The sequence below is a fragment of the Microchirus variegatus genome (genome assembly GCF_963457635.1).
Source record: "Microchirus variegatus genome assembly, chromosome: 5".
Taxonomy (NCBI): Eukaryota; Metazoa; Chordata; class Actinopteri; order Pleuronectiformes; family Soleidae; genus Microchirus; species Microchirus variegatus.
In genome coordinates, this window is record NC_139806.1 from 35,134,702 (window position 1) to 35,161,611 (window position 26,910).

General features: G+C 42.0%; 1 protein-coding gene across 1 annotated transcript in view; it reads left to right on the top strand.

Annotated features, from left to right (window-relative positions):
• mycbp2 (MYC binding protein 2) overlaps positions 1-26,910 on the top strand; it is a 53,507-nt gene that overhangs the window by 22,470 nt on the left and 4,127 nt on the right. Inside the window, exons 25-75 of the mRNA XM_083890073.1 lie at positions 1,037-1,128; positions 1,222-1,356; positions 1,469-1,552; positions 1,658-1,754; positions 1,876-2,068; positions 2,357-2,631; positions 2,848-3,069; positions 3,172-3,363; positions 4,267-4,473; positions 4,597-4,734; positions 4,822-5,000; positions 5,085-5,227; positions 5,324-5,424; positions 5,518-5,736; positions 5,830-6,052; positions 6,173-6,291; positions 6,396-6,483; positions 6,639-6,688; positions 6,805-6,977; positions 7,113-7,257; positions 7,349-7,555; positions 8,006-8,061; positions 8,142-8,257; positions 8,367-8,464; positions 9,617-9,733; positions 10,378-10,518; positions 11,627-11,704; positions 13,004-13,228; positions 14,097-14,229; positions 14,365-14,490; positions 19,166-20,803; positions 20,913-21,082; positions 21,165-21,412; positions 21,521-21,688; positions 21,946-22,103; positions 22,199-22,398; positions 22,617-22,766; positions 22,848-23,008; positions 23,120-23,276; positions 23,378-23,602; positions 23,715-23,780; positions 23,885-24,124; positions 24,251-24,340; positions 24,439-24,519; positions 24,597-24,863; positions 25,405-25,688; positions 25,802-25,898; positions 26,011-26,130; positions 26,225-26,326; positions 26,415-26,543; positions 26,658-26,790. Of these exons, the coding sequence (XP_083746199.1) occupies positions 1,037-1,128; positions 1,222-1,356; positions 1,469-1,552; positions 1,658-1,754; positions 1,876-2,068; positions 2,357-2,631; positions 2,848-3,069; positions 3,172-3,363; positions 4,267-4,473; positions 4,597-4,734; positions 4,822-5,000; positions 5,085-5,227; positions 5,324-5,424; positions 5,518-5,736; positions 5,830-6,052; positions 6,173-6,291; positions 6,396-6,483; positions 6,639-6,688; positions 6,805-6,977; positions 7,113-7,257; positions 7,349-7,555; positions 8,006-8,061; positions 8,142-8,257; positions 8,367-8,464; positions 9,617-9,733; positions 10,378-10,518; positions 11,627-11,704; positions 13,004-13,228; positions 14,097-14,229; positions 14,365-14,490; positions 19,166-20,803; positions 20,913-21,082; positions 21,165-21,412; positions 21,521-21,688; positions 21,946-22,103; positions 22,199-22,398; positions 22,617-22,766; positions 22,848-23,008; positions 23,120-23,276; positions 23,378-23,602; positions 23,715-23,780; positions 23,885-24,124; positions 24,251-24,340; positions 24,439-24,519; positions 24,597-24,863; positions 25,405-25,688; positions 25,802-25,898; positions 26,011-26,130; positions 26,225-26,326; positions 26,415-26,543; positions 26,658-26,790 (9,256 nt within the window). The remainder of the gene's footprint in view (positions 1-1,036; positions 1,129-1,221; positions 1,357-1,468; positions 1,553-1,657; positions 1,755-1,875; positions 2,069-2,356; positions 2,632-2,847; positions 3,070-3,171; positions 3,364-4,266; positions 4,474-4,596; positions 4,735-4,821; positions 5,001-5,084; positions 5,228-5,323; positions 5,425-5,517; positions 5,737-5,829; positions 6,053-6,172; positions 6,292-6,395; positions 6,484-6,638; positions 6,689-6,804; positions 6,978-7,112; positions 7,258-7,348; positions 7,556-8,005; positions 8,062-8,141; positions 8,258-8,366; positions 8,465-9,616; positions 9,734-10,377; positions 10,519-11,626; positions 11,705-13,003; positions 13,229-14,096; positions 14,230-14,364; positions 14,491-19,165; positions 20,804-20,912; positions 21,083-21,164; positions 21,413-21,520; positions 21,689-21,945; positions 22,104-22,198; positions 22,399-22,616; positions 22,767-22,847; positions 23,009-23,119; positions 23,277-23,377; positions 23,603-23,714; positions 23,781-23,884; positions 24,125-24,250; positions 24,341-24,438; positions 24,520-24,596; positions 24,864-25,404; positions 25,689-25,801; positions 25,899-26,010; positions 26,131-26,224; positions 26,327-26,414; positions 26,544-26,657; positions 26,791-26,910) is intronic.

The window sequence follows — 26,910 nt, forward strand, 5'->3', positions numbered from 1 at the left end:
GACAATACATATATATATATGTACATGTATGTGTATATGTGTATGTATATATATATCTGTATATCTGTATATGTGTATGCATATATATATATATATGTATGTGTATATATGTATGTGTATATATGTATGTATGTATATATATATATGTGTATATATGTATGTATATATATGTATGTGTATATATGTGTATATATATGTATGTGTATATATGTATATATGTGTATATATATGTATATATATTAGAGGTGGGCCGTTATCAGTGTTACCGTGCTGCTGATTGAAAAGCCCCCAGATGCAACGCACCCCAGATACGCGATGCAAATACTATGAGAATATATTTGAATATCTGTGTTTTTTTCAGAGAGAATATTCAATATCATTTTTGAGTAATTTTGACAGCCCTAGTAAGCATGTCTTAGAATATCAAGAATGCATGAAGTTAAGGTCAGCACCCTCCACATCAGCAGGTAACACAGGGAATTTTTATAAAAGATGTTGATTTGCATTCGTCACTTTGTTAGATTCATGAGTAGCTCATCACTTTCTGGGGCCATGTGAACCTGTACTAGTGTGGAGTTATTCTACTGTATTCATGACAGTAAAATAGACCATCCTAAGTTAATCTACTTCAGTAATTATGTTCTCAACCAGTAGAGAATACTGTGAACACCTGATTATGCATGAAAAAAAATACCGTCATATACCGTGAAACCTAGCCATTTGAATCTAGATTAATCTAGATTAATTTCAAGATTAGTGAGATTAATCTCGATTTAAAAAAAAAAAAAAAAAAATCTATGCCCACCACTAATCCAATCAGATACAAGGAGTCAGGAGGTTATGTAACATGGGAACGTTTTTCTATATAATTATTCTCATAAAATGTAAGAATGTAGTAGCATGACCATATTAATTGCAGAGCTAGAGTTAATACACTGTAGGAAGCACACCACCTGAAGAAAATAAGGATAATACACAAGGATAATACACTCAAAGTCAAATTACTTATTGAAAATATTTTAAACTCCTCTCGCAGCTTTTTGAGCTGGGACCTGATGGGGGTGACCATGAGACAGATGGTGATCTGCTGGCTGAGACTGATGTTCTGGCCTATGACTGTGCTGCCAGGTACTGTTCATTACTGTGTATAAGTATTTATAAAAAGAAATTCAGAATGATATAATTGCAACTGATATTTGAATAATGATGTTTTACTTGTAGAGAGAAATATGCCATGATGTTTGATGAGCCTGTGCTGCTGCAGCTGGGTTGGTGGTATGTGGCGTGGGCCAGAGTGTCAGGTCCGAGCAGTGACTGTGGCTCTCATGGACAGGCTACAATTACCACAGACGATGGGTAAAATTACATTCAAACTTAATCACTTTTATACTTTTTTTTTGTTTTTTATTTGATAAACATGACATTTAGATAATGTGTGGATTAAAATATGTTTTTTGTTCCTTTTCAGTGTGGTCTTTCAGTTCAAAAGCTCTAAGAAGTCAAACAATGGGACAGATGTTAATGCGGGACAAATACCCCAGCTACTTTACAGGCTAGTAAAGTTCGTCACAATTCCTTACCTGTAATATTAGATTGTTTTGTGTAGAGACTTGTCAAATATGTGATTTGGATTGTTCTCTCATGTGTTTAACTTTAGGCTTCCTTCTAATGATGGCAATGCATCTAAAGGGAAACAGCAGTCTAGTGAACCAGTCCATATCCTTAAACGCTCCTTTGCTCGAACCGTGTCAGTGGTGAGTACTGTCGCTATGTTTTTGGTTGCGTCTGGTCTCGTCTTTGTTCCTCCCAAAGCAATGTAGCTTTCATAGACCCATGCATGACTTGCTGTCTGCCTCCATCTCTGTCTCTCCATAGGAGTGTTTTGAGTCTCTGCTGAGTATCCTACACTGGAGTTGGACTACCTTGGTTTTGGGTGTGGAGGAGCTGCGAGGGCTGAAGGGCTTTCAGTACACAGCCACCCTGCTGGACCTGGAGAGACTGCGCTTTGTTGGCACATGCTGCCTACGTTTGCTCAGGGTCTACATCTGTGAGATCTTTCCTATTGCAGGTAGAAACACAGAAATTGGAACTATTTCATCTATTACTATCTACTGGTGTATTCTCAGCAAAAATTGATTTTTCATTAAGAATAAGAAATAATGTACATTTTCCTATACATTCTAACGGAAGAATAATTGACTTAAATCATCTTAGATTAAAATCACAAGGGTATCTGCCATTTACTACTTGTACATGCTTGACCCTCTAGATTGTGTTTATATATCATATATTATGGAGAATGTTCCCCCCAAAAAAACACTGTTGGAATCTTGATTGTGTGCTGTTTGATTTCTAGCCAGCACCAAGGCTGTGGTGGAGGAGTCGAGCAAGCTGGCAGAGTGCGTGGGAAAGACACGCAGCCTCCTGAAGAAGATCCTGTCAGAAGGCATGGACAACTGCCTGACCAAGCTGGACAATGACCCCCAGGGCTACTTGTCTCAGCCTCTCACCCTGCTGGAAGCTGTGCTGCAGGAGTGTCATAACACTTTTACTGCCTGCTTTCACTCCTTCTATCCAACCCCAGCTCTGCAGTGGGCCTGCCTCTGTGATCTACTGAACTGCCTTGACCAGGTAGTTTGTCTGTAATATTTCCTAGTTTTCTCCTTGCACTTATAATCCCTTATCTGTAGGATAATATTATTATATTTTATAATAGACATGGTACTCTTATCTGGAGTGACTGCTAAAAGCCTATTCATCATTGTTCCTGAAAGTATTTCCCTGATTATTGGGAAAATATCAGCTGAGTTTAAGAAAATCATTTGAAATGTTTTCTCTGTATTTCAGGACATCGCGGAAGCCAACTTTCGCACATCCAGCAGCCGTTTACTGGCAGCTGTGATGTCAGCTCTGTGTAACACCTCAGTTAAGCTGACGTCCATCCTGCCCATTGCGTATGATGGGGAGGTGCTGCTGCGCTCACTGGTCAAACAGGTCAGCACAGAGAATGACTCGGCCCTTGCTCACCGCTTCCCCCTGTTGGTGGCCCATATGGAGAAACTAAGCCATGTGAGTTTTTGCACGTTGCAGGCAGTTTGTTCGACAAACACACCCATCTTAATATTTCCATATCCTTTTATTGCACCCTAACGTAATATTTTGCCCCTGCAGACGGAGGAGAACTTGATGGGCATGACCAGTTTTCGTGAGGTGTTGGAGAAGATGCTGGTGATTGTTGTGCTGCCCGTGAGGAAGAGTTTGAGGAAAGAGGTGGAGCTGTTCTCTCCACACCTGGTCTCCAACACCTGTGGCCTGCTGGCCTCTATTGTCTCCGAGCTCACTGCCTCCGCCCTCGGCTCTGAGGTAACACCTATTCCTCTAACCATGCACACAACAAAGGTCAGGGCACAGGGTGTGTCCGTGGCAAATGTATACCAAACATAGTGTTCTTTAAGAAAGACACAGAATTATGTTGTGCCTTATGTGTGCTTTTAACCTTTAGTAGTTTCTATCCATGATATGAATGCTTTACGCTTTTCTCGCTTTTCTTACGCTTTTGAGTGTATCAAGGAGGCCAGTTCAATATTCATACTAGTTCTTCAGACATCTTGAATCCTCTGTCAAAATCAGGGTTATTGCAAGCTGTAAAAGCAGGGCATTGGCTTTTCTGTATTGTTCTGCTGTCATTAAAATACTGGGGCAGATATTCATGAAATCCTCATAATTTTGTCATACCCATGTACTCTAAACAGCATTCCTTAGCTCTGGTTGTCACAGTAACCGTCACTCGATGACAGCCTTCGACATCACTGTTTTTCTCCATAGTCTGTTGTCAGGGAAACGACTCATCCTCTCAAGAGCACCTAGATAAGTCTCTGTAGCTATGTCTGGCTCTCTGTTGTCAGCAGGCTGGATATAAATAGTATTTTAATTTACACAATCTAAACATGGCTTATTCTTATTTCTCATTCACATAATTTCACTATGTATTTTGTAGAAACCATGCATTATCTCTTTGCAAGTTTTAAATCTCTAACATTCCTAGAACGCAGAGTCCTAACACTGTTTCCTATGCTTTGTCCTCACTCATGGAACGCATACTGCTTTAACATTTTGAATTAATATTTATGCAGAGGAAGCAGAAATTGGTTTAGATTAATTACTAGTATTATTTTGTCACATTTGTTGAATAAACATCAATAAAATGTGTTTTTTCAGTTGTACATGGTTATGTAGTATTTTGCGTAATGTATTCTTGCTCTTAAGGTTGACGGTCTGAACTCACTCCACTCTGTGAAAGCATCTCCCAATCGCTTCACTAAAACAAGCCAGGGCCGGAGCTGGAACACAGGCAATGGCTCACCGGATGCCATCTGTCTGACAGTGGACAAGCCAGGGGTTGTGCTGGTGGGCGTCTGCGTCTATGGAGGAGGGGGCATTCATGAGTATGAACTAGAAGTGTTGGCTGATGATGTAAGTGATAAGCAAATATTTTTAGCTGTAATTCAACTATAGAGTCTCCTGGCATTGCTTAACAAGTTTTAAGGCTTTGTTGTGTCATTGTTTTGTACCACTTTTCTTCTCACAACCTTTCAGGCACAGACGGAGCACCCAGGGGACTCGGCACATTCTCACAGGTGGACATCTCTTGAGCTGGTGAAGGGCACCTACAGCACCGATGACTCTCCTAGTGATATTGCTGAAATTCGCCTGGACAAGGCTGTGCCTCTTAAGGTGCTGTTACTGTGATTCATTTATTTGCTGGTTTGTTAGACACGCAGATGGTAACAGTGATTATTTTTTTGTTTTTAACTGTTGCAGGAAGGGGTAAAGTATGCTGTCCGATTGCGAAATTACGGCAGCAGGACAGCTAATGGGGATGGAGGCATGACGACAGTGCAGTGCTCGGATGGTGTGTCCTTTACTTTCAGCACTTGCAGCCTGAGTAGCAATGGGACCAACCAGACCAGAGGACAGATTCCACAGATTCTCTACTACAGGTACAGATAAAAAGCTAGTGTTATGTAATATCTTGACTGTGGAGTGTTTGTTTTTCTGACTTGTGATTTTTGTCATCATGAAAGGAGTGAGTATGATGGCGACCTCCAGTCTCAGCTGCTCAGCAAAGCCAATGAGGAAGACAAGAACTGCAGCCGATCCCTATCTGTCGTCAGTGCTGTGGTCAGAGCTGCAAAGGACCTGCTTCACAGGGCATTTGCTGTCGATGGTAAGCACAGCCAACTTACAGAAGCACTGATTGAATTTAGATCGAAAACATTCAACCTCAACCTAACCCTTCATCTGTTTCCTTTGTTCATCACAGTGGATGATATTCCTGAATTATTAAGTTCCTCCAGCTTGTTCTCCATGCTCCTGCCCCTTATCCTGGCCTACATTGGCCCTGTGGCTGCATCTGTACCTAAGGTGAGTGGTCAAAGCAGGAGTGAAAATATTTCATGTCAATAATACTCTACTTAATGAGGAATTGAACTTAAATGTCTCCCCTTTCTCATCCAGGCTGCTGTGGAGGTCTTTGGACTGGTCCAGGAGCTGTTACCTGCCGTCTCTGCCCTCAACCAAAAATATGCCCCACCCACCTTCAATCCCAACCAATCAACAGACAGCACAACTGGCAACCAGCCTGAACAGGGCTTGTCGGCTTGTACCACCTCAAACTACTACTCTGTAATGGAGAGTGATCACCCTTACAAGCAAGCAGGTGTCACACAATACAAGGTAAGATATCATCTTCTATTTATTAGCAGGTGACATACAATTGAAGGCGCAGTTAAAATCAGCCTTGCTCACTCTCACCTCGCTTTGCCACAGGTATCATTTCCAGAGTGTGTTCGTTGGACCACCATTGAGTTTGATCCACAATGTGGAACTGCACAGCCAGAGGATGTTCTCCGCCTGCTCATCCCAAGCAGAACGCTCCACCTGTCCAGCCTGGGAGGCAAACCTCTGATCCATGACACGATCAACACCTGGACTGAGCTGAAAAAGTTTTCAGGCATCACAGGCTGGCCAACCACCGTGCTTGTGCTGCCAGGCAAGACAAGCTTAACAGTTCAGCTTTTAATGGCCATACATCTTCAAGTTTAACATATATACAGTGAAATTACCAAAAAAAAAGACACTATTATATTTTTTATTTCATCTCCATTTTCAGGAAATGAAGTTCTCTTCTCACTGGAAACGGCCTCAGATTATGTCAAAGATGAGAAAGCTTGCTTCTACGGCTTTAAGTGTGTGGCTGTGGGATATGAGTTCAACCCTGGCTCTGATGAGGTACAGTCACTCCTGTGAAGTATCATGAATACATCTTGTGACTTTGCTTCACCCTGTAGCATTGTAAAAACTACATTTCTTACAAGGCATTTATGACATTACAGGGTATCATCCAACTAGAGAAAGAGTTGGCCTACCTGGGCAGCGTCTGTGCTGCAGCTCTGATGAAGAAAGACCTGGCCCTCCCACTTGGTATGTGAAACTGGATAAGAGTGTGATTGCACTATTTTAGGGGAAAAAACAAAAACTGTATGATGCTGTGACACTAATTTCATGGACTACTCAGCAGATTAATCTTGTATGGCATCTTGAGTGAACTGTACATATGATTCTCTTTTCCTTTTAAGGCAATGAATTAGAGGAGGATCTTGAGATTCTTGAAGAAGCCTCTTTACAGGTAAATGATCTGTTCAATTTAGGGATATGATATGAAAACTGTTTTTTGTTTTGAATAAAGTCATCTCTTCAGAACTTTCCTCTGCTTCATTCTCACTTCATTTACACTCACTTCAGGTGTGTAAGTCCCACTCGGGGATCCTGGGAAAGGGTCTGGCCTTGTCTCACTCCCCCACCATCCTCGAAGCCCTGGAGGGGAATTTGCCCCTCCACCTCCAAACCAACGAGCACTCCTTCCTTGAGGACTACATCACCTGTGTACAGAATTCAAGTGGAGGACGTTTGGCCAGGTAAGAGTTTGTGACCTGCCTGCGCAACTCAAGCTGTTTCTTGTCACATCCAGCTTCATGATAGACGTAGTTTAGGTTCAAGTTTTGATTGTTGACGTATAGGTATTCATTATCTTCTCTCTTTGGCACATCCAGGTGGCTGCAGCCAGACTCTTATGCTGACCCTCAGAAGACATCTCTCATTCTGAACAAAGATGATATACGCTGTGGATGGCCAGCTACTGTAGTTGTACAGACCAAAGACCAGTATGGAGATGTGGTGCATGTTCCCAACATGAAGGTTAGGGATATTTTGCATTGGGTTTTCTGCTGCTTGTTTAAATTTTTACCATTGTTTTCTAGTTTTCTGAATTTGTTTTTGTTTCATGCAGGTGGAGGTGAAGGCTGTACCTGTTTCACAAAAGAAGTCAATGCAGCCTGAGAATATGAAGAAACTCCAGCGCTTACCTGGAAGCTCCTCCCCTTCGTCCTCTGGACCTGATCTTACTTTTGGAGGATTGCCAATGCCCAAGCTGGAGTCCACATATGAGCCTGTGATTGTGAAAGAAGCTCGATACATTGCTATAACCATGATGAAGGTCAGCATCGTGTAACTGACGCATCGCTCGCTCACAGACTCACAATAAACATTCCTTTGGCTGCAGATTTTCCACTAGGGAGAGTTATTTGATACCTATATATATATATAATAGCAGGTTAGTCCTGCAGATGTTGACACATCCATCCGCAAATATGTTTAAAAACGTCAGTTTCAGCATAAATGTGCCTCCTCTTAGAGTTAATGCTTTTGTTTCATGTTTGCAGTTCATAAACATAAACAAAATGGCAGAGTAACTGTTGTAATGAATTCTGACAAAGATTCACACAGAATTACAATTCACACAGAATTACAATTCACAACATTTCATATACAGCTGATAAAGATTCAGTTGTGATGTGACTGAATTATTTTGGCAATTTGTTGTAGGTCGAGCAGTGATTCTGTTGTTACCTTCACAGTCGTGCTTTTTCTCATCATATGATTTCAGGCATATGAAAACTACTCCTTTGAAGAGCTGCGATTTGCCTCCCCAACGCCAAAGAGGTAAGTAAGATCATACTGGAAAAAAACATGTCATGTCATGGGTTAGTTACAAACTAATTACTAATCCTTTTCCCACTCAGACCCAGCGAGAATATGCTGATTCGTGCCAACACTGATGGAACCTACAGCGCCAACTGGACCCCAGGAGCAGTCGGCCTCTATACAATCCATGTAACTATTGATAGCATTGAAATCGGTAAGTCGGTTTAAATGCCAGTTGGTTATACTTTTTTTAAATGCTAAAGAAATACCCATATGCTACCATATTTTACCATGTTAAGCTGTAAACGGCCTTTTTCATATAGATGCTGGTTTGGAGGTTGAAGTCAAAGATCCTCCAAAAGGTATGATACCACCAGGAACTCAGATGGTGAAACCGAAGGCTGAACCTCAGCCGAGCAAGGTAAGCTTTTTCCTTTACCATCAGAGGCATGAACACACATAAACACATGAATAGTAAAAACATGCATGCCCTCACCCATGGAATTCAACAGAGACCAGATGCAGTTTGTCTTGTCAAGTACCTTTTACCAACAATTTGTAACTTGACCTGCTTTAACTAAACTCTTAATCGAAAACAACATATATTTGAAACAAGGCACTTTCAGAAATGTGAACTGGAATGATAATATTTCCCATGGTATTTGCACTGAAATCTGATATCTTTGTAAAGGGAAAAACCCAGACATTTGCATGTAGCAAGGGAAAGAGACGGACATATTTGCAAAATAAGCAAACTGCTTGCTTTCTAGAGCAATATCTATTTCATCTTGTCTGGTAGTAACATTCAGTTTAGTGTAAAGATTACATTTATTTTGTGGCAAAGTATACTATGTATTTATTCTAACAGCAAAAGTAAAGTTTGTTCTGCTTTGCTTGTCATGCTAGAACTTGTGTTGTTGGCTGTGGTTTTAAGCTTTCCAAAGTGTGTTGTATTCTTTCTTTTTGATCGTGTCCATTTGTATTTCCCTAGATTTGAGACTAATGATTATGAGTTTGGTTACTCTTTAGTTCTCTGGTTGTTTTGTATCTGTAAATATACTGACTGCTGCTGCTATTGTAGTTGTTTTTTTAAGCTGCCTAGATTGACTTTGTTTAATAAGGAAAAGGTGTTTGGAAATAACACAAATTTAGAGAAACAAATGCCAAAATGGACCAACATTATGCTCATCATCATTTTCTAAAACATGTACCAATTTGAACTCTATAACGGGGAAACAATCAACAATATCACAAATGCTTTTGATAAACACGGGTGTATACCGTCTGTATTCCTTGAATTTCCATGCACCAGTACAGACATAGATGGGAGAATCTGGATCAAAACAAAGTTGCACAGGCAAATAGAGCTGCCCAAATCTCCTCATCTTTTGCTGCGTGTATGTGTTCACTCGAAAGCAAGTTCTGTGTGGGCTAAGGCATGTCGTCTCCCAATGTCAACTTGTCCAGCTTCTTCTACTTTCTCTTCCTGCTGCACTTCTTGTCTTTTGTTTTTTTCTTTCTGTTCCTTGCTCCTGCCGCTCACGGGTCTCCATCTCCCCTCTGCTTCTCCCAGGTCCGCAAATTTGTGTCCAAGGACAGCGCAGGCCTGCGTGTGCGTAGTCACCCCTCCCTGCAGAGTGAACAGATAGGCATAGTGCATGTCAATGGCACCATCACTTTCATTGACGAGGTAATTGATTTTTAGACCAGGTGGAATATAAGTAGACCAGCAGAAGCACTATCCACTTTTAATCTATTCCTGTATTTGATTTCTTCTTTGGCTCTATAAGGACTAAATCACAAATATTATAATCCTATTTTTGTCTGGATTAACAGTTAACAGTAATTTCTTCCTCAATGATTTCTGTGTATCATGTAATTGCCTCTCGCAGTAATGATAACTACTTTCTTTCAAAACTTATCAATTTGTTGCTCTTACTTTGTGTTGCTTCATTATCTTGCAAAGCATTCTGATGCTACAGAAAAGGCACCATACATGCAAGACGTGAAATGGGTTTGAATAAAAAATAAAGCATTGGAATCCTTAACTTTATGATAGCACTGTGAAATAGATTGCATTTAGTTATTTAGTTATTATATTAGTTAATATCTGAGCACTCACATTTTGATAGCAACACTACTGACTTGTTTCTTCATGTATCACTTGCACCATTTTGTCAATTTGTAGTCCCCTAATTGGACTTGACTTTTCTGTGGTGTCAGAAGTGTGCGAGTGAGTGAGTGAGTGACTTAGCGAGTGTGTGCTGCCCTTCTTGCTTCCATAGTAACAGGACGGCATGGCTGTGCTGTGCTCTGTTGCTTGTTTTCCTGTAGATCCACAATGATGATGGTGTGTGGCTCAGGCTCAATGATGAAACTGTAAAGAAGTATGTTCCCAGCATGAATGGGTACACTGAAGCCTGGTGCCTCTCTTTTAACCAGCACCTTGGCAGGAGCCTACTGGTCCCAGCTGACGTAAGTAGAAGAAGGCCTGCTGAGCTGAGTGTGACTCACTGTAATCGTAGGAGAGGCTCCTGTGTTGTTGGGGAAAAGAAGCTCAGAGATGACTTAAGTGAAAGGCTTAGTTGTGGTTGGCATCCACTGCTCTTGCATAAGACATGCATGCGCTAACTCATGTTTAAAGGCAATATTTAGAAGTTTACCATTATGTGACCACTGTGTGCTTAGTTGGGTACAAATTCTCACATGCTTAGGGAGTGTAGTTGTGCACTGAAGTGTTCCCCAGTACAGGAACTGACAAACAAGGAAAAACTTGCATAGTAAAGGAGCAATTTCATCCTGTGGTGAAATGCATTAGTCTGCACTGTTCAGTCTTCTCTTCTTTGTTGCCTCCTCCTCACATTTCATGAAAGCTTGCACTCTATGGCATGTGATAACAAGGTTTTCTCTCACATTTTGCTCCATGCCACAAAACCCGCCATAATATGCAACAGAATCAAATCAGGAATATGACTGGATCTAATTATGGACATGAATATTGCAGTAGAAAGACATGATTATAACATGGAGGCGGTTTTCTGTCATGAAGCATTCACTGGTCCACAAAAGGTGTCAATGGGAAATTATGCCTCTACTGCTCTATAATTCCACCTTGGCATTGGGATGCTTTAGGTGCAAGGTGGCTTCCATACAAGGTCTCTGTCTGAACAGCATGACACACTACATCATCCAAGTTGGCAATTTTTTTGGAAGTTTCTTCTTTAGATGTATTCGATTTGGTCATGGATTTGGAAATAAATGGTATTTAGAGTGAATCTTCATTTCTTTCCTGCAACTAGGTTTTCTATCATTTTTAATGCATTTGACTCGACACTCATAAAGTGACAGGGTTGTGCCTGTGTTTGCAACCCTCTCCACAACTAACCAGCCTATTACACCACTCAGATTCTTTCCTGTCTTCTTCACTTTCTCAAATAACCTCTGATCCGGGAAATTTCAGAGGAGCCAGACCCCCAAATTTTTTTTATCTCCTTCCAAAAAAATACACAAGCAACCCCATCTGTCTTCTCTCCTTTCTCGGGCCGTCTACTGTTTCTTGACTGTCTCACAATCTGTTGCTCAGAATGTCTTTAACGCTAGCCAAGGAGTCAGGGATATCGGCTTTTTGTCGTGGACCCCCTTAACTGTATTCCCACCACAGGTGAGTTGTATCACAGGGGATGCATAGCTTGATTGCTCATAGCTCGTTATCTTCATGTTGTCTTCTTGAACCCCTTGTGACATTTAAAAAAAAAAAAATTCCACTCTGTTAATCAGGTGTATGAGGACGAACCACAGTTGCATGGTTGTGTGTGTAGTTTTGACACTGAATGTCAGGGAATACTACTATTTTATTGATGGCAGCAGTGTAAGGGTCTCATGTTGCATGGGGTTGAAGATACTAATATCCAGTCTGTTGCATGAGGTCTTGTTTGAAAAGCTTGTCAAACATAGTCCTGTATCTTTGTGTGTCATAGCATGTCTCCTTTTAGGTTGTTTTATAATAAGTGAACTTTGTACTTAATTGGATCCTGTTTTTTGTATATCGTCAGTTAAATATCAATCCAAACAATTTTAAAATATGACTTTATTCTCTCGAGGGTTGCGGTGAATGGAGGTTTTCTGTTATCCTTTCAGTTCGATATATATATACAAATAATAAGCATCGCATTAAAGGAATAGTTTCGACATTTTGGGATTTTTTTTGGATCATTTGCTAGATAAGGAGATTGTTACAGCTCTCTGTCCAGGAAATGAAAGACTACAGGTTAGTGTATCACAGTTTAAAGATCACAATTAAGAACAGGCAGCTGGTCCACCTCTGTCTTAAAGTGATAAAATAAGTCTGTGGTGCCCTACAGCTCACGGATTAATGCGTCACATTGGTTCGATCTGTGGTAGACACAGCTTGACGATGTGGTTTTACAGAGATAAGGTGCTGGACAATACATTTTCAGAGAAAAGTAATTTTATGTTTCTGTTAAAATGTCACAGTGACTCCCAAGAGCTGCAACCAGCCAAGAAAAAAGACCTCATATATAATTGTCTAATTTTAATGTACAGATTACACAAACAAAGCATGACGAGAGCCATCTGTTCTTGTGTTTTTTCATGCTAAGCTAAGCTATCCAGCTGTTGGCTGTAGATTCATATTTAACTGACACATCAGACAGATCACGTGCAGGTGCTCTTGATTAGCATTTTCTTGCTATGACAAATAATCATTCTTCAACCAAATTATCCAGTAAATGTATTCCAGGAAAGTTGACCAATAATTCATACAATTCATTATACAACTCCCTGTTACACTTTTAACAGTGGCTTTTCATTATGAAACAAGAAATAAATAAATAAAATCAGGATTTAGTTGCTTGACCCTTGACTTAGGTCACATTTTTACAACATGCAACCTGTTGATGTGTTACTGCTACTTTCTAATCCATGCTCTTGCCTGTTGCAGGAGGTCAGGGACCAATCGGAGGAGAACGTAAAGGAGGTGAGCAGCTGCCCTTCCCATGAAGCCCCCATTCGGGTGCAGAACAGGGCAGGGCAGGGCGGCGGCCCGGGGCTTTATAAGGTAGTGAAGACCGGCCCCTCTGGTCACAACATCAGAAGCTGCCCAAACCTTAGGGGTATCCCCATTGGAATGTTAGTACTTGGCAACAAGGTCAAGGCCATAGGCGAGGTACGCACTCACCCCAAATAATGCAATGTGTTTCTTTGTGGCTGAATTTGAATGAATCAGTCTGTTTAGATCCCGTAATGTACTAGAGCTGATGCAAGTAGATTGGCCTTCATACTCAGAAATTAGACTTCCCTGTTTTTCTAAACTGATTTTGGATGTAAAGAGCATAATCTGTTTTTTCTAAGCGGGTATATCAGGTGCTTCTTGGTTTGGGTGGGTTAATCTTTCCACTTGTTGGGATCTAATCAACATCTGTGGCTGCAGCATTGTTATGTGCTTCCTGACTTACTAATTTCAGTTTGTCTATAAATCCATTGCATTTTCAGGGTGTCATATTCAGCTGCCTCGAGACTTCTCTGGGGAAGTCTGATCACAAAATGCTGGAGCTTCTCTGTGCCTTGACTGTATCTTTCTTGCACTTTTTCACAATTCTGTCAATATACTTCATAAACGCTATGTAAATTGCCATGGTCTGATGATGAGTGGAGCTTACCTTCTTTTGGATATGACCTGTCATTGGCTGATGTGGTGTGTCATGCTGTTCAAACGTTTGAGCCTGTACTAAATGCCTTGCTTGGAAGCAAGATGTGCAACCTGCAGATACTAATACTTCCATCTTTGTATTTACCCTTTTCTTTAAGCTTCATCTTGTTCTTATTCCCGCACTACCGGCTGATACACTAAACTAGTTACATGTGATTTTTCATGGTTTTTGTGCAGTAATGACATGACATGGATAGTTGTGGGTTGATAGGGAAAATGGCTGCAGCATTTCTTTTGATAGACAGCAACCAGACGAGTATTTAAATGTGACACAAGTGTCCAGTGTGTGTTTGAGTTCAGATAAAGAGTGTTTTTTGTGTATCAGGTGGTCAATTCAGAGGGAACCTGGGTCCAGCTGGACAAGAACAGTGTAGTGGAGTTCTGTGAGAGTGATGAAGGAGAGGCCTGGTCATTGGCCAGAGACCGTGGGGGAAACCAGTACCTTCGCCATGATGAGGGTAAGCCACAGCCAGACCTCACTTTTTAACACTGCTCACAAGCTCAAATTAATTTAAAACAGGAGGAAAGAGTTTGAATTTGAACTTCAAAGTTTTCATTTATGTAAGTGAATACAATCTGATTTGCTCCAACAGAACAAGCTTTGCTTGAGCATGGGGCCCAGACTCCACCACCAAGCCCTTTTTCTGTGCAAGCCTTCAACAGAGCTGCAACCTCAAATGGAGCACAGGGCTTTGACTACGGCATCTCCAACAACAAAGGTGGGATCAAAGAGCAGTTTTTGGCAAATATGTCCTCAATCTTCATATCACTTCGCTTTTAACATCATCACATTCTATGACTCTGCTCATTTATGCCTGAAACTTTTAGGTCCTCAGACTCCAGTCAAAGATTTTCAGTGATGCTTTAGTTTCACCAAATTATATTTCAAATCTCACTTATCTCTGACCAATTGTGTCGATTATTCTCTGCCTGATTCAGCATACAAGATCTCACTTCTCTGCAAATGAGTCACTCAGTGTCGTTGGTCACTGATATATAATGTATTTTTATTTATGCATGCTTTTTTGTGTCGTTTTGTGCTGCTATTGTTATTTCATGCCTAACATCTCTGCAACGTCAGGCATAATTCTGTGTTTGTGTGCATGGGCCAGTCAGTGTGCTTCTACTCATCTGGACAGCTAATTGACTTTGTTTAGTTGTGTATTGACCCTGGATGAGTCTCTGTGCTTTTCCCTTTATTTTATCTTTAATTAGTGTCTTAGACGCCGTTTGATCATTCACTCAAAAATATTGCTGACAATCACTTGAATGAACTCGTCAGTTTTGTTACTCTATCGAAGATAAGGTTGCTCCAAACATATTTATGTATCTTTCAGCCTGAATATTGTGCTGACTGCTGACCCTGTGTCAGTTACTTCTTCGTATGGCGATTCACCTCACTTTGCTTTAAAAGGAGATTAATATGTTAATACTCCTTATCCTGATAACCTAATCACGGTTAGACAAATCGGTACTTCTTGATGTGTCTTTGTTCATCACAAATGCTGAGATTTTCAATACACGGTGTGCTCATATGCTTCCAAGTCTTCTACTTGACTGAAAGTGTTAAATTTACAAGAGCTGTTTATTTCTGTTGGTTAATTGAATGCCAGAAAGATTATTTTTGAGCTGCTATTAACACAGACACAACCCTCTAAATGGTGACTTGTGCAGATTACTCTTTGGTTGGATTTACACTTTGTCGGGTGCAAAGACCCTGCCTTGGTTGTTCAATGGTGGATGATTTGCACCCAGTTGTAAATGTGTGAAATGGGTAAAGGACATTTGCCTTGTTCATCAGGATCCTCTTCCATTGATGCTTCAGTCATGCAAAAAAATCCTCCTGCCAGTTTTACTCGGCACCGTGTGACAAATTTCTTTGAGCAAGCAACAATTTTATTGTCAAAAGAATAAATCCACAATGATAAACGATGAGAGGTTGTGAATGGTGAAGCACTTGATACAGCATCATCCTTATGGAAAATGACATTGACATTTTTCCCTGCACATCTTCTGATACGGTCATGCAGCTTTCTGTTTGTCACAGAGTGATTGTTGAACTTAAAACTTAAGACGCCCCTCTCAACCTGCATATCTGACATTGAATAGGAGAAGAAGTCAGTCACTTCAAAAGGTCCAATGAGAGCTACAGTCAATTCACAGTGTTTTTCTATTTTAAATGGAAATAAAATTCCTTCAAGTTGCGGCTGGATAATTATCCAGTATTGGTGCAATCAATAGCCTACTTTGGTTTTCGCTTGGATCCTCCATCAGAATCGCACTTCCATCTTTTCTATTTTAGTTTTTCATCTTCACACAAGATTTCCCATATTTTTGGCTGTTGATCAAAGAAGCAGGCCTTTCCTGATACAGCTGCTCAACCACCCTTAGAACTTCTGGCACTTCTTTGTCCAGCAGAGTTCGAAACCCTGATACATTCTACAATGGCCACTTGCTTAATGTTGTCGCTGTGTAGATAATGAGCACAACTTCAACTTCCAGGACCCTGAATGCCCATAATAGTTCCTCCCATTCTGCACATCTACTGTGTTCGTGATAGAAGACTGGATGACTGAAAATGAACAGTGAATGACCGTCACCCCCTTCGGAAACCTCAGACCATAGTATAAGCTGTAGTTTTTCCCCCTTCCTCTGTCTCCATGTTTGCAGGTGACCGGTTGAGTGCCATACTGAATTCCATTCAGTCTGGGCCTTTCCTCTCAGCAGCTCCCTCTTCCTCCGTATTTGAGCAAGCCGCCCAACCTCCCTCCTCCTCCTCCTCTTCCTCCCTTGTCCACAGCCCATTTGTGTTTGGACAGTCCCCCTCCCAACTGTCTCAGCCACAACCACAGCTTCTGAGTAAGTCTGTCCTGCTTTCTGACAGCACTCGCTTGCAAAGGTGTTGCTCGTTTCGCTTCACAGCTTTTCGTTGTTATGTTTCTTTTCTCTTAATTTTGTGTTTTTTTTCTTTTTCTGGGGAGTGCATTAGGGATATATTCTACAATGCAGAAATATCCACAACAAGGCACCATGTCTGTTCAGTGTTTCAATCTTGTTTCTAGAAAGGACAAGTCAAGTGACAATGTCTTAAAAGTGCATTATAAGTGATTGTCACTTTTGTTTTGAGAACAAAATTTGCAGCATTCATTTTAGACCAAACACCTTGTTGAACATGATATTTTGCCACTTGCTGGTGTAATAGTCTGAGCTGCATTTTTTTCTTTTGTTGCTTCTTTCACTTTGGATCCATTTTTAATTAAAACCTTATTTCATTTCTCATCTCAACCAGCCCAGGGCTTCACTGCATGGATAAAACAATAAAAAAGTAAAAAGTTGGTTATGAGTCAAGAAGGACTTTTCCAATATAGATGTTAAATACAACAGAAGCTCTTTACTTAATCTCTCTAGAATAATAAAACAGTTTAAAAGAAATTAAACAACAGCAACAACATTTTTGAGTCTGCTATATAAACTTTGTTGTCAGTTTTTACTCACCTAGTTCTATGTCCTATGGAGGTGTCACAGGAAAAAAAAAAACATGGGTTAGATGTTGGGTAGTTTTAGTAAAACGTCATTATTTTGGAGACTTTCATAAATGTTGCCTTTGTTAAACTGCAGACAAACTGGATGCATTGGGCCAAAGATGTTCCTTTTCCAAGACGAGACCAGAGAAACAAGAGAAATAAAATAAAAAATGTCACATTTAAAATAGTTTTCTCCATGAAACCAATTTTCTTTTTTCACCTTTAAAGATGAGGTTGGAGGTCCTGGAAGAACGATTAGAGCAGGCTACATTTTTAATTCAAAAGTCAAAGCCCCTTTCTTCAGACTTCTATCCGAAGCTATGCCTCCAGCGCACAGAAACGCACAACAAACGCGGATTCACGGGCACTGTGCAGCATCGGTACTTTTTGGTGATGCTTACTTTCTTTTGATGCTTTTTCAAATGACAACAGGATGCCCAAAAACAATACTCGCAAAAGAACACAAAGACATAAAGTGAACCTACCTGTCCACTAGAAACGGGCCCACCATGCCATCACTTTGCAGCCCTTTCTGGGCTTTCAGTTGATACCATCGCTCAAACGCAGCACCAATGTTCACTCTGGTCAAGGGTCACTCTGATCGACCTTTTTCTTGGCAGTGGCTCTCCCAAAAACAAAGGACCCAACACCTTTTCTGCCGTAACGTTGCTGCGACTGTCTCGTTGAATTTTTAGAAAGCAAGCATAAGCTCTGGTGTTGTCTTCTGAGCATGCACGATAAATGCACGAAGAGGGGTACGTGCATGGGGGGAGGGAGGATGAGATGACGGTTTGAATGATGCATCACGATCCATTTATTTCGTTCGGGCAGTTCAATATGATTCGAAGGTGTGACAATGCATTAATGAATTGGTTGCAATTGGCGTGTGAAGAGGCTTTTAAGCAAACCAGTAAAAATGCTCCAGATAATGATCTCCCACCCTCAGTTTAAGTATTCTCTCTTCATGTCTCTCATTTTGTCTACTTATCTATTTATAATTGCTCCGAAACTTTTAACATGTTTTCCTTATGCCTCTCTCTATTTCACCCTCTTGACTTGACCCCATTGCTTATTTGTGCTTTCTTTCTTTCTTTCTTTCTGTCTGTCTGTGGTGGCCTTGCATTCCATGGCTTGTTTGTTGACCTGCTCCACTGTTTTTCGCTGTAGATGGTTCATCTCGCAGCCTTGCTTCTCGTGAGCGTGTGCAAAAAAGCAGTGTGTCTTTGGCTGGGCATGGAACTGCTCTCTCATCTCTTGCTCTGAGGCAAAAGGGTGGGTAATTACAGCATGTATGCCGCCTTCAGACTGAACTGAAGGGTGGGTAGGAGCTCCTGAAAACCCCCAACTGCTTCTGTTGGGAATGATAATGTCCAGTGCATTGAACTAGTGAAAAATTACATTTGGGCCATTGTGCGTGAGAGCTATTTTAACCTTCAATACTAATGAACTTGGTACCTGATAAACAAGTAGGTTTTGATTTCAGACAATTACATTACATTACAAGTACATTACTACTCTAGTTCCTGTGTTTCTGGTCAAGACCAAGGCTTGATCCACTATTAGTTGGAAAGGTCCTAGAACTGGGCTGGAATCCATCTTGCATTTCTCTATTGTCCACTACTTCATCCATATCAGAGTTTATTTTGCTACAGACAAAGCAACTGTCATTACTTGTTTTTGTTTTCTATGCAAGGCTTAACATCTTTCATTTTAAGGACCTCTCTGTCTTTCTGCCATTATCTACCATATCTTTTTTTAACGTTTGTTTTTCATGATGATTGTTTCATCTGCAGTTATATTTAACAGTTAAACTATTTCCAGTAAAGCTGTGATTGTTGGTGGTGTAACCGTTTGGATTTTTAACTTTAAGGTGACAGGGGGAGCCTGATGTCTGGTGCGCGGCCGATGTCCCCATCCTCCAAACACCGTCAGGAGAATCGCTCGTCCAAACAGGAGAGTCGGGGAAGCCGCTCAGTCGAACAGAGTAGGAGCAAGACTGGGGAGGGTGGACTCTCAGCCAGTGAAGCGCTCATCCTGCGGTCAGATACAGCCAAACTGAGGTCTGACTCTCACAGTCGCTCTCATTCGCCCAATCACAATACTTTGCAAGCTCTGAAGGCGGATGGTAGAACTTCAGGAATGAGAGCTGAGTCCCCAAACCCCGGCTCTCGCTCCTCTTCTCCCAAACAAAAAGGTGTGTCCTCCTCAGGCAGGCTGAGTCCCTCCAACACCACCTCACAGCACTCCTCTTCATCCCACCATGACAAGAACCTTTCACCAAAAGTTAGTCCCTCCTCCAAAGCCAGATTTGACCCTCCCAGAGAGAGATCCAAGTCAGATTCTTACACTTTGGACCCGGAGACACTCAGAAAGAAGAAGATTCCACTTACAGAGCCACTTAGAGGCCGATCTACCTCCCCTAAACCAAAACTGTCCCCTAAAGATCCAAATCAAGGCATTATCAACAATGTAGAGAACCGTGTTCCTTCCCCTCATGTAACCCAAGAGAACCTTCATAGTGAAGTAGTGGAAGTATGCACCTCTAGTGCTCTCCTCTCTAATGAGGACGGCAATGATGAGAATGTGGAGGTCAACAATGCTGATGAAGACTCATGTAAGGTGCACTTTAGCATCGGCAAAGCTCCTGTGAAAGACGAACTGGAGGGCCGCTCTTCACCTAAAGTTAGTCGCAAAACCTCAAGTCGACACACGCGCTCAAAGAAGGACAAATCTGGGCCCCTCTTTAAAGGTGAGAGCACATCAAAAGTCACAGAGCCTGTCAAACAGGCCATGTCACCCTCTGTGGCAGAGTGTGCGCGAGCAGTTTTTGCAGCATTCCTTTGGCATGAAGGTATAGTCCATGACGCCATGGCCTGCTCGTCCTTCCTGAAGTTCAACCCGGACTTGACCAAAGAGCATGCCCCAATACGCAATTCCCTGGGAGCACAGGGTGCTGAGGAGAAGGAGAGTAAGTTAAAGAACCGGCACTCTTTGGAGATCTCCTCTGCACTCAACATGTTTAATATTGCTCCACATGGTCCAGACATCTCTAAAATGGGCAGCATCAACAAAAACAAGGTGCTGTCCATGTTGAAGGAACCCCCATTGCCAGAGAAGTGTGAAGATGGCAAAGGAGACGCCACTTCCTATGAGATGACTTCTCATCCTTCTATGAGGGCAAAGTCGATCCTACCATTAACGTTACAGCATTTGGTGGCCTTTTGGGAGGACATATCAATGGCCACCATCAAGGCAGCAACTCAGAACATGATCTTTCCCAGCCCAGGGTCCAGTGCGATCTTAAAGAAGAAGGAACACGAGAAAGACAGTAAAAAGGCAAAGAAGGAGAAGAAGAAAAGGGAGAAGGCAGAGGTCCGTCCAAGAGGGAATCTGTTTGGAGAGATGGCGCAGCTTGCCATGGGTGGCCCAGAAAAAGACACCATCTGTGAGCTGTGCGGGGAATCTCACCCATATCCTGTCACCTACCATATGAGACAAGCTCACCCAGGTACGAGTGTGAAAGTAACTTTGTTACGATTTTTATAATCATTCTTAAAGAAGTAATTTTTTTCACTTAATTTCTGTGCTTTTAACATCTTCACCTTGTACTTTGGCAGGGTGTGGACGCTATGCTGGAGGCCAGGGCTACAACAGTATTGGCCACTTCTGCGGTGGTTGGGCTGGGAACTGTGGCGACGGAGGCATAGGAGGCAGCACCTGGTACCTGGTCTGCGATCGCTGTCGGGAAAAATACCTACGAGAAAAGCAGACTGCTGCCAGGGAAAAGGTACTTCTGCTGCATTTTAATTTTCTACCCCCTTTTAACTGAAACGCTTGGAATCAAACTCAATCTGTATGGTCTTTGCTAGGTAAAGCAGTCGAGGAAAAAACCCCTTCAAGTGAAGACACCAAGAGCCCTTCCCACAATGGAGGCCCACCAGGTGATCAGGGCAAATGCTTTGTTCCTGCTGTCCCTCAGCAGTGCTGCCGAGCCCAGCATGCTCTGCCACCACCCTCCCCGGCCCTTGCATTCCCAGCTGCTCCCTAGCCTCAAGGAAGGCGTGTCGGATGAACTCCCAAACAAAATGGGCTGCCTCTACCTGCAGACACTAGCTAGGTACGTGAATAATAGCCACATTTAAGAGCCACAAGATATGATATGATTATAACACTCGTATATAGTGATTGTGTAATAAGTTTGAGTCAATCTCTTTTCATTTCGCAGACAGCACACAGAGAACTTTGGGGCATACCAAGATGATAACCTCTTCCAAGATGAGATGAGGTATTTGCGTTCCACATCTGTTCCTGCGCCCTACATTTCAGTCACCCCTGATGCCTGCCCCAATGTGTTTGAGGAACCAGAGAGCAACATGAAATCAATGCCTCCTAGGTGAAACATCTTATTCATACTACTTCCTACACTGATCTTTCTTCATTAATGTGGGTAACTCTACATTCCTAGCAATCCATAGCAATTTTCTCATAGCACTAAAATGTGCTGATCAATATAAGGGTGCATTTTTTTTAATATATATGGTTGTTTAAATACTCTAATACATTGATGAGTGGGTTTTGATATTTTCTTAGCCATTTATTTTGAGGTTTCACAGTAGTTCTTTGTGTTTATCTTTATTGGCTCTCTATTAGTCTGGAGACTAGTCCAATCACAGACAGCGACACGACCAAGCGGACGGTGTTTCAAAGGTCTTACTCGGTCGTTGCCTCCGAGTATGATAAGCAACACTCGCCCTCTCCAGCCCGAATCAAGGCTGTGCCCAGACGCAGGGTCCATAGTGGCGATGCAGGTAATTACACGCAGCTTTTAAGAAATAAGTGACTCTGGGGGTTAAATGTGATACAGTGTTATTAGCTACATTCACTTTCTCTGCCTCTCACTCAGAAGTGGGCTCTTCCTTGTTGAGGCACCCGTCTCCAGAGCTCTCTCGGCTCATCTCGGCACACGGCTCCCTCAGTAAAGGGGAGAGGAACTTCCAGTGGCCTGTCTTGGCTTTTGTTATCCAACACCATGATCTGGAAGGCCTGGAGGTGGCCATGAAGCATGCACTGAGAAAGTCCGCCTGTCGAGTCTTTGCCATGGAGGTAAAACTATGAGGGTGGCAATATCTGTCTCAGTCTTAGAGTTTAACTATGGTTTAATTACTGTTTATTGTACAACTGTGGCTCAGGGTTATAAGCAATTACTTGGCTGTGTTTTATGAAGGAACCAGTTATGTTTATGTACTGAATTAGCATTTTAATTTTACTCAAGTCTCGCATCTGTGTAACATAAGACCAACTGGTGTGATTTACTCTAACAGGCTTTCAATTGGCTACTGTGCAACGTAATCCAGACCACATCACTGCACGACATCCTCTGGCATTTTGTAGCATCTCTCACCCCATCGCCCTTTGAACCAGAGGATGAGGAAGATGATGAGAACAAGGGAAACAAAGAAATTGTGGAACAGGTACTGAATGGAATAAGTTGGGAAAGTGTGATTGCTGTGTTCTTCAGCTTCTGATTATGAATTTGTGCTGTGTTCCCCCAGGAAAGAGACCTTGGTGTCTGTGAACACCCTCTGTCAGATATTGTTATTGCTGGGGAGGCAGCTCATCCTCTCCCTCACACTTTCCACCGCCTCCTCCAGACCATTTCTGACCTCATGATGTCACTTCCTAGTGGCAGCTCACTTCAGCAGATGGCACTTAGGTAACACTTCTCAGTTGAAATATGATAGTTTAATAGGGTTATTGTATTTTTTCCAGTTTTGTATGTAATTTGTGTTTTGTAGCAAAAAATATGCATGACTTGTTTTTATAGGTGTTGGAGTCTCAAGTTTAAGCAGTCGGACCACCAGTTCCTCCACCAGAGCAACGTTTTCCATCACATCAACAATATTTTGTCCAAGTCGGATGATGGAGACAGTGAGGAGAGCTTTAACATCAGTGTCCAGTCAGGCTACGAAGCAATGAACCAGGTAAGACAACAACCACATTCTTACCTGTTTACCCAATCGTACAACATATCAAACTGCCAGTGGTTTTCTGTGTTGACCTGTGTGTGCGTTTGTGATGATAGGATCTTTGCCTGGTGACCTGTCTGAAGGATTTGACCAGCGTGGTTGACATTAAGACCTCCAGTCGTCCTGCCATGATTGGCAGCCTGACGGATGGCTCCACAGAAACCTTCTGGGAATCTGGAGATGAGGACAAGAACAAAACCAAGAGCATCACCATCAGCTGTGTGAAAGGCATAAATGCCTCCAACGTGTCTGTACATGTGGACAACTCCAGAGACATTGGGGTGAGGCAGCATAGATGTGGAAGATTGAAATGTGTGGTCACAGCAGATTTGAAGAAGATGGTGCATCTATATATATATATGCATTTTCTCATGTTTATTCTTCCAACCATAGAACAAAGTCACATCAGTTACATTCCTATGTGGAAAAGCAATAGAGGACCTCTGCAGAATCAAACAGGTGTGGACCGTGTCTTGTTTTTACAATAGATGAATTGAAAACAAAGTATAGATTCCATACAATTAAAGAGTCTGTGTTAAGTTCACCATGATTTTTCATCCCAGGCTGATCTCGATTCTCGTCACATGGGCTGGGTAACAAGTGAGCTCCCTGGAGGAGATCATCATGTGATCAAGGTGGAACTGAAGGGTCCGGAAAACACCCTGAGGGTCCGTCAGGTGAAGGTGCTCGGTTGGAAAGAGGGTGAAAGTATCAAGATTCCTGGGCAGATCTCAGCCAGCATGGCCCAACAGAAAAGCTGCGAGGCTGAGACCCTCCGGGTTTTCCGCCTCATCACCTCACAGGTCTGTCTCTCACAATCATCTGTTACATACACCATACATTTGTTTTTGAGGGCGGTATTATATTATTTAATGCAGATGGCTGAAGTTCCTAAAATGTGGCTAATACATCTTCATTGTTTACATTAGGTCTTTGGGAAGCTAATCTGTGGAGATGCAGAACCAACTCCAGAACAGGAGGAGAAGAACCTGCTTTCATCGCCAGAAGGGGAAGACAAGGTCTACAATCCAATAGTTAAACTGACCTGGTCATCTTGCATACTGCATTTAGTTCCCTTTAATCTAACTGTACTCTTCTCCTATTTTTTTATCAATAGGCGCCATCTGATGCAGACCTCAAAGAGCACATGGTGGGAATAATTTTCAGCAGGAGCAAACTGACCAACTTGCAAAAACAGGTAAATAATCAGTTCATCTAATCATTCAACAATCGCACTTACAATCTCAGCCCTCTAACCTAAGACGTGTACTCCAGGTGTGTGCCCACATCGTCCAGGCTATTCGTATGGAAGCCACGCGTGTGAGGGAGGAGTGGGAGCATGCCATATCCAGCAAAGAAAACGCTAACTCTCAGCCCAGTGATGATGACGCCTCCTCAGACGCCTACTGCTTTGAGCTTCTGTCCATGGTCCTGGCTCTAAGTGGCTCCAATGTAGGCCGCCAGTATCTCGCTCAGCAGCTTACACTCATGCAAGACCTGTTTTCTCTGCTGCACACAGCTTCTCCACGTGTGCAGAGACAGGTGAGCAACAATACACACACACACACACACAGCTTAGGGCTAATCATGTGTTTAAGTATACCCTGTGGAGTTTTCTTGTAAATATGAATGAATGAATGAATTAATTAATTAATGTTTACATTCACTCTCACATCAAAATAAACAACAGTTTTATTTGTATTCTCGGGTCCATTAATTAACTAGTGGAACAGCTTGATAATGCCAGCAGTAATGTCCATAGTATTGCATTACTGTAAATGCTCAAATACTCCTAATGCATCAAAAATGTTGTTCACCAACACGTTATTTACTGTTTTCAGTGATATTTAAATTGGAATTTGTTTGTATAGACTACTAATAACATGGGTGATGTTTAATAGCTGTGATATATTTTTAGGGTGATTTAATATTAGCAACAAAAAATATAATTATGGTGCATATCAAGCATGCTGTCCACTTGTAAATATGACAAAGATCCAGCTCTGACAGACTCATGGTTTTCTGTTTTTTTTTGTTTTGTTTTTTTTTTAAACAATGTTTTTTTGTTGTCCGATCTTCTCAGGTGACATCTTTGCTTAGACGCGTCCTTCCAGAGGTCACACCAGTGCGACTTGCCAGCATCATCGGGGTGAAGGCTCTGCCACCAGCCGATATCAGCGACATCATCCACTCCACGGAGAAGGGTGACTGGACCAAGCTTGGCATCTTGGACATGTTCCTGGGCTGCATCGCAAAAGCCCTCACTGTGCAGCTGAAAGCCAAAGGCACCACCATCTCTGGCACAGCTGGCATGGCTGCTGGAAAAGGGGTCACCACTGTCACACTGCCCATGATCTTCAACTCCAGGTGACTTTTGGTTGAGTCATAATGAAACAAATTAACTTAGTTTGTGGCAAACAGTATTTGTTTTTGCATAAATCTTGCATACATTTTATGCATCATGTTCCTTCCTTTTCCAGTTACATTCGCAGAGGGGAGAGCCACTGGTGGATGAAAGGCTCCACCCCTCCTCAGATTGCAGAGATAATCATAAAGCTGGTCAAAGACATGGCAGCTGTAGGTTTCCTAGTGTTGGCATCAACCTCATATTTTCATTTAACTGCCTGCACCTTCATTGTGTTTTTGTGATTAAAAAAGTATTTTGAAGAGAGTCATGTTCTGTTCTTAGGGTCACCTGTCAGACGCTTGGTCCAGAGTCACCAAAAATGCAATAGCTGAGACCATTATAGCACTTACTAAAATGGAGGAGGAACATCGGTCACCTGTACGCTGCATCGCAACCACAAGGGTATAAATGTCTATTTGAATATATGAGGTTTATTTATGTTTAAAAAAAATACAGAGCATTAAGAAATCATATAATTCCCTCTTCTTCCTCATAGCTGTGGTTGGCCTTAGCATCACTGTGCGTGCTCGACCAGGACCATGTAGACAGGCTGTCCTCTGGTCGCTGGATGGGCAAAGATGGACAGCAGAAGCAGATGGTGAGAGTGATATTATTATTATTATATTATTATTACTATTTTTAAAGATAAAAATACAAGACAAAAATAATGCTGCTTCCATCCACAGCCCATGTGCGACAACCATGACGACGGTGAGACAGCGGCCATTATACTGTGCAACATGTGTGGCAACCTTTGCACCGATTGTGACCGCTTCCTCCACCTGCACAGACGCACACGCTCCCACCAGAGACAGGTTAGTTCAGGATGGTCACCCGATCAAACATATTTACATTATAAATAGAAGAAATGAAGGGATGTGGGTTATAGACTGGCCTGGTTTTAGACTTATTTTCTTGGCTGCTTCCAGGTGTTCAAGGAGGAAGAGGAGGCCATAAAGGTGGATCTCCATGAAGGCTGTGGGAGGACCAAACTCTTCTGGCTCATGGCTCTGGCTGACTCGAAGACTATGAAGGCAATGGTGGAGTTCAGAGAGCACACAGGTAACATAGGGACAGGACATATCAGTATATCTCAATGATGATACTTGGTGTTGGTAGTATGTAATTGAAAAGCATGCTTTAATTGAACAATTTTATAGAAAGGATTTCTCAGCACATGAA